The sequence below is a fragment of the Chinchilla lanigera genome, unplaced genomic scaffold (genome assembly GCF_000276665.1).
Source record: "Chinchilla lanigera isolate Chin_1 unplaced genomic scaffold, ChiLan1.0 scaffold00095, whole genome shotgun sequence".
NCBI lineage: Eukaryota > Metazoa > Chordata > Mammalia > Rodentia > Chinchillidae > Chinchilla > Chinchilla lanigera.
In genome coordinates, this window is record NW_004955496.1 from 7054369 (window position 1) to 7060392 (window position 6024).

At 41.9% G+C, this 6024-nt stretch overlaps 1 protein-coding gene across 1 annotated transcript in view; it reads left to right on the plus strand.

The window, feature by feature from the left end:
* Ppp3ca (protein phosphatase 3, catalytic subunit, alpha isozyme) overlaps positions 1 to 5377 on the plus strand; it is a gene marked incomplete at its 5' end in the record, with an annotated part of 125204 nt that extends 119827 nt beyond the window's left edge. Inside the window, 1 exon segment of the mRNA XM_013505393.1 lies at positions 2948 to 5377. Within this exon segment, the coding sequence (XP_013360847.1) occupies positions 2948 to 3144 (197 nt within the window).
* Between the last annotated feature and the right edge of the window lie 647 nt (positions 5378 to 6024).

The window sequence follows — 6024 nt, forward strand, 5'->3', positions numbered from 1 at the left end:
TGGGTGTTGGGCTAACAGTTGTGGCTCAGTATTAACCAAAATGTTCTTGCTTTAAAGGGGAAAATGTCCTTCTATGGTTTGTTTGTTTGTTTTTTCCCTTAAAGCTATGTTTGACTTTGGTATATGATGAACCTAGCATAATCATAGAAAGCAAAAGCATTAGAGATCTTGAGTGATGCGGGGTGGAGGTTATGGCAGCTGTTTTGAAAACACATAAAGCATATTCTTTGAGCTGAACCATGTCCCTCCCTCAAGCCACTTCCAGGCAGCACTGTGAAGGAGAGCATAAAAATAGTTTTATCGATTTCTAGTTTTTAGAAGTTTTAGCCAAAAAAAAAAACCAGTTCATTTGAATAGTGGTTTGCTGTAGTTCAGTATTAACTGATGTCTCTAAAAACTATTCAAACACGAGACGGATGTGTACAAATAAAGTTATTTTAGCCTTAGCAATTTTACCTATCAGTGATTATAGGACAACTAATGCCAGCAAAATGTTAGGAGGAGTCTGAAGTCTCTAGTGGTGGTAGAACTGGCCAGTGGCAAGCATAGTGAATATCAAGCAATCACTCAGTCAGCCCTCGTGAGTTACCCGGCTGTGCTAGGTTTCAGGGGAAATCCAGCATCCCATGTCACCATCTGCGTCCCGCTCTGCGCGAAGACGTGAGAGTTGACCCCTTAGCAACTACTTTTTAGCCAAATGCTTTTTAAATGTGGTTGAGAGAGAACTGCATACCGCAGTAGTTCTTAATATTGTACATATTGTATCCTCTGGAAATTTAAAAAAGAATAATTTGAAGTTCCCCTTTAAAACAAAATTCTTCAGTTGTATTTTGTTCTTGCAAGACAACTTCTTATTCTTCCCAAAATTGTGTACAGATAGTCCTTTGGTGTGATGGAAAAAGTGCCACTTTAGACTTGCAATTTGTACCTGATTTGGATATGGGAGGGGAAACGTCAGCACTGTAAGAGAAAATACAACTGCTTCCTAAATAGCAGTCAGCAAACTGCTATTTATGTGGGAATCTCTATTCCTTTTGGCAAACCCTAATCTGCAGTGTGCATTCTTGTCAGTAGTCTGGCTGTCTTCTGTGGTTCTGTGACTCTGTGTTGTGTATGGTTACTACCAGTGTACAGTGCTAATACCCATTGTCTGACCACCAGCTACAGCATAGCACATTCTTCCAGACCGGGCAGCAAAGTGCCCAGGACGAGCCCCAGCCCAGAGAGGGCCCTGGTTCTAACAGATTCACAATTTCTAAGCCCCATTCTATTGGCTCTTCAAACCTAGAGATTCCATTTTACCAATTTAAATTTATAAAATTTTGTTATAAATTACAATGATAAGCTCTATGTTTTTAAATTATGATAAAATATTTGTAACAATTTAGAAGAAGAGTAAAGTACAGTGTCATGCCATTATTTTGTCCCTCAAAATAATTTACTTCTCAGGGTGGGTGCTCTTTACATGGCTCTATGATTCTGCAATGTGTTTATGACTGAATTACAGAAGAATTAAGAAGCTTTGCTTTGGGCTTTGGTCTTTTCCCTTCTCCCACTCTTCCTCAAACAGTTGACTAATCACCATGATGCTAACCCTAAAATGCAGAGGGGAACACTCTGCTCTCATCGTTACAGAGATGAGCTCCAAAACCACTGTCTGTCTTTTAAGAATCTCACCCATACCAATGAAAGGCACCACACATTTGCGTAGGAGTGGTTGGCACAGTTGCACCTTAAAACTGCTCTAATTTTTCCCCAAGGAAGGTGAAGAGGAGATCCCGGGCAATTGCCTTCCATCAGTCATGGTGACCCAGCCCTGTCAGCATTGGTGATTGGCCGTCGAGTATCTGGCTTGCACTTCAGTGGCACAAACTGATGTCACTGGTCCCCATGTGTGTATATGATTTGAAGCTCACTGGTTGGTGCACCCACTGGAGAAACTATTTTCTTGCACAGATGCTTTACCTGTCTCTGTAGCTAAGGGTTACCAGAGAAAAACCCATACATATATCATTGTACCTGGTTGGAGAAATCCATGTGTGATTAAATAAGGCACAAACTAGTCCAATTTATTTTTGCCAAAAATTGTAAAAATAATTTTCCCTTTTCTTTTTTAATCACATCTTAGTGGTTATGTCTATTACTCATTGATCTCACTGATCTCCTGAGAATGAGTTTTCCTTTGACTTAGGCAGCAATGGACACCAGATGAACATCAGTTTAACCTGTTTGCTGCTAAAGGGCACACAGTGCTTCTTTCTCTACTTAGTAATCTGATCTTGATTTTTCTGAGTCTCTCTTACCATGTCGCCCACTCCACGGGCTTCAAAGTTGAATGGGAAAGCCAGAGTTTATCGTTTCCTATTTCCTATGAACTACAGAAAGGTGCCATGAGGAGGTCTTGGTGGGATTCTGAGATGGCAGGAAATGCCCGTGTTAATTCCTTCTCTGGCCCCCTCTGCCTTTGCTCCAAGCCTGTTGCTAGAACGGTAGGTGTAGAACACCTGCGGCTCCAGGAGCTTCCAGTGCAATGGGAGGTGCCATTGAGGACCACCACCATCTGTCCAGGTTAGGGCCCAGTGCGCTGGTCATGCTGCTGGCGTGGCCAATGGGGGTCATTCTAGAGGCCTGTCCTGCAAGCATCCTCCCTCTTTACGTATCCACTGTGGATTTCTTTGGTCTAACCTTTTGCAAAGACACAGAAATCTTCCATCTTAGTGCCTTCAAGAAGACATTATGGTTGGCAAGAGACCTGGCTGTTTTCCAACCTTTGGTCACCTCCGAGTATGGTAAGGAGTCTGTCGTGTCGTGTTCAGGTCCCGTCACATTGTTCTCCACTAAAGGATTCCTACCCACTGCGAAGTCCCTGACCTCCCTCCCACTGCTGCTGTGCTCTTCAGGTGCCCCAGCTAACCCGCCTTCTCTTTTTTAATGATTTTCCATGTAGCTATCAAAGGATTCTCACCCCAACATAAGATCACTAGCTTCGAGGAGGCCAAGGGCTTAGACCGGATTAACGAGAGGATGCCGCCCCGCCGAGATGCCGTGCCCTCAGATGCCAACCTCAACTCCATCAACAAGGCCCTCGCCTCAGAGACTAACGGCACGGACAGCAACGGCAGCAACAGCAGCAATATTCAGTGACCACCTCCTGCTCACCCCTTTTTTTTTGAGCTGCAGGGCATGATGGGGATTGCTGCGTACCTGAGGGGTGTTCTTGCCTCTGACTTAGCTTGTGTGCTCTGGGGGCCAGGCTTTGGATTCCGTTTACGCGATCAGTAAAGGAGAGGGAGAGAGAAGAGAAACTATATTTGGTGAGGGTGGTGATTAAGCACCTCTTTTGGGTATGCCTTTTAAAAATGCTTCTAGGGGAAAAAATTTTTAAAAGAAAGCTATGCTAGTATATACTGCGATGTTAGGGGATGAACATATTTTCCTGCTGCGTTGGGGACTTCCATGTTGGTTCATGAAAGGCCTTTTATTCTGTTACTGGACATGAAAATTTTGTCTAATTTCTTACTCTATTGTACGTTTACAGTGCAGCACTAAAATGGATGACATCAAACATTTTTAACAAAAATGATGTACAAACTAAATAAGGACTATTTATTGATAATGTTTTGCTACTCTTGTCAGACAATGGCTCTAAACTGAATTAGGCAGTCTTAAAAAAAACAGAAAAAGAAAAAAAAAGAATGTTGCAAATTTGTTAAAAATGCCAAAAAGGACAGTTTAATTTTGTACAGATTATGCTTACCTCAGGTTTCTTTAGTGTGCTTGACTGCCCTTCTTTCCATTATGACACTTACCTTTTAATTTGGCAGTGAATATCTTTCCTTTTTCTTTTCTTTAAGTTTAAAAAACTGGAATAACTACACTTATCTTTTTTTTGCTGTTTATATTTAGGGGTTTTGTTGATAAATCAAGTCTTGGTTGTGGCTTGCTGAGTTAAATATTTATGAGTGGTGCATTTTTAAGTATAGTGAACAAGACACCATATTCAGTAAAGTGATAAAGCATCTATATTCTGTAAAAAAAAATCTGCCTATGCATGTTTTTTAAGAAAAAAAAAAAAAAAATGGCTGTCTTGGCCTGTATGGGACTGTAACGCGCTTAGTGGTCTGACATATACTGGAAATGTATGTATCCTGGCGTACTTTATATTCTCTAAAATGCTTAATGCCTTTGAAATTTTATAATCAAAAAAGCTTTGAAAAAATCTAAAGGGGAGAGTATTCTTAAAAGTTTTTAACATAAGCTTGTCAGTGCACACATAGATGGTTAGCATGTTTAGCAAACCTCGTGAAATTTAATAAGTTTGTAGTTACATGTGGAACTCTAAATGCATGGTAACTGTTAATATCATGACAGTTTAGTTACTTCATTCTGTTCTGTCATGTGCCACAAACTATTACTTTTTTCACTTTTTTCCCTTTGTATATCAGTTACGGGTTACAACTGGTTCATTCTGAAAACAACAAAAACAACAAAAGTCCATTCATATTTTTTAACAATTGTATAAGTGCCCAAGTAATTCACTACAGCCTAAAGCCTTGCCTTTGTAATTTGACTTCTGAAATGTTGGCAATCAAAGCATGCACTTGTAACAATGAAAAGAAAAAGCATTTTATATTACTACTCAATAAAATGTGCATGAACTTAAAGAATGCTCATCTGTCCCTGTGTCTGCTGAGGGGTCCCTGGGACAGCCACCACCCTGCAGTGAACTGCACAGGTGGAGGCACAGCGCCCACTTGTGCTGTCAGAATCTTGGTGGATTTGGCCTCAGACCAGGTGAGAGAAGTCTGTTGAAATTGTCTCAGTTGTATCCGATGCCCATCTGCTAGGGTGGATATGGGTGCTGCCCAGCGCATTTCCTGCCAGGCTAAGTTGGTTGGTATGGAGATGTGCGTCCCATACTCCAGCTCCTAGCTCATCACCCCAAGGTCTGAGATATACTCAGTTCCAGTTTATCTCTGACCTTGCTCATTTCTAGCACACTTCGTTTTATGTAATAAAGTATACCTGTTATATTAAGTCCTACGAATATGACCATTAGTGGTAGAGTGTACCAAACTCACAATGTTCTAGATAGACTCTGAAAATGACTATCCCATGTTTCGTGAATCCAAACACTTCTCTCCTGTGGATATTTTCCCACCCTAAAAGAGTAACATCCAAGGGAACTATTGCGATGCAGCTCACTAGCATGGTGTGAAAGAAATGGCAATTGTGGTACCAAGCTGTTCATTTTTTTTCTTATAACTGCAGAGAAAATATCCTGACCAAAAACAATCATTTTTTTTTAAATTCCTTTCTTTTAAAAATTGTGCTAAGGCGACTGTGGCATAGAAATAAACATTTGACATTGAAATAAGCAGTTGATGTGAGTATTGCTTGGTCTTTCTAGCTAGGGGTTAGGAAAGTACGACAATATATTTTACACAATCATTTGTCCTGTCAAATCAGTATAGAACTGAAGTGGTTTCGCCAAAGGAACAATATTCAGAGCTCACTGGAGTTGTTAGATCATTGTCCTTGACCTGTGGAGAAACTGTGATGTTCTTGAGTTGTTTAGGCCAGTGAACTTCTGGCTTCATGCATGCCCAAGCGCATGCACACACGCACACCCACGCACCTCCCAAGAGGCTCTAACTCAGGGCCTCCTCTTTATCAGGCCTTTCCAGGAGACGGAGCTACTCCCGACTGACCCCAGCCAGCTTTTCTCTGAAGCATTCTCTTCTTGTACTCTTTAGCTGTGGTTTGAAGAAAAGAAAGAAGTCTTGCGAGACTGGGCTTGTGTGCTGAGCTTGAAGGGAGTGAGACTGCTGCCCACAACAGTGTGGCCCAGCGTCCAGTCAGATCCAGGTGCAGCGTCAGTCCAGCCCTGGGTTAAACCAGAGCAGTGTTAACCAGGAGCAAGCTCTCAAGGGGAGCCTTTCCCCTGAGTTTTCCCCTGAGGGCCCTGCTCTCCCTCACATCCACCTGGGGTCAATCTGGTGCCCACTTACTTCCTGGCCCAAG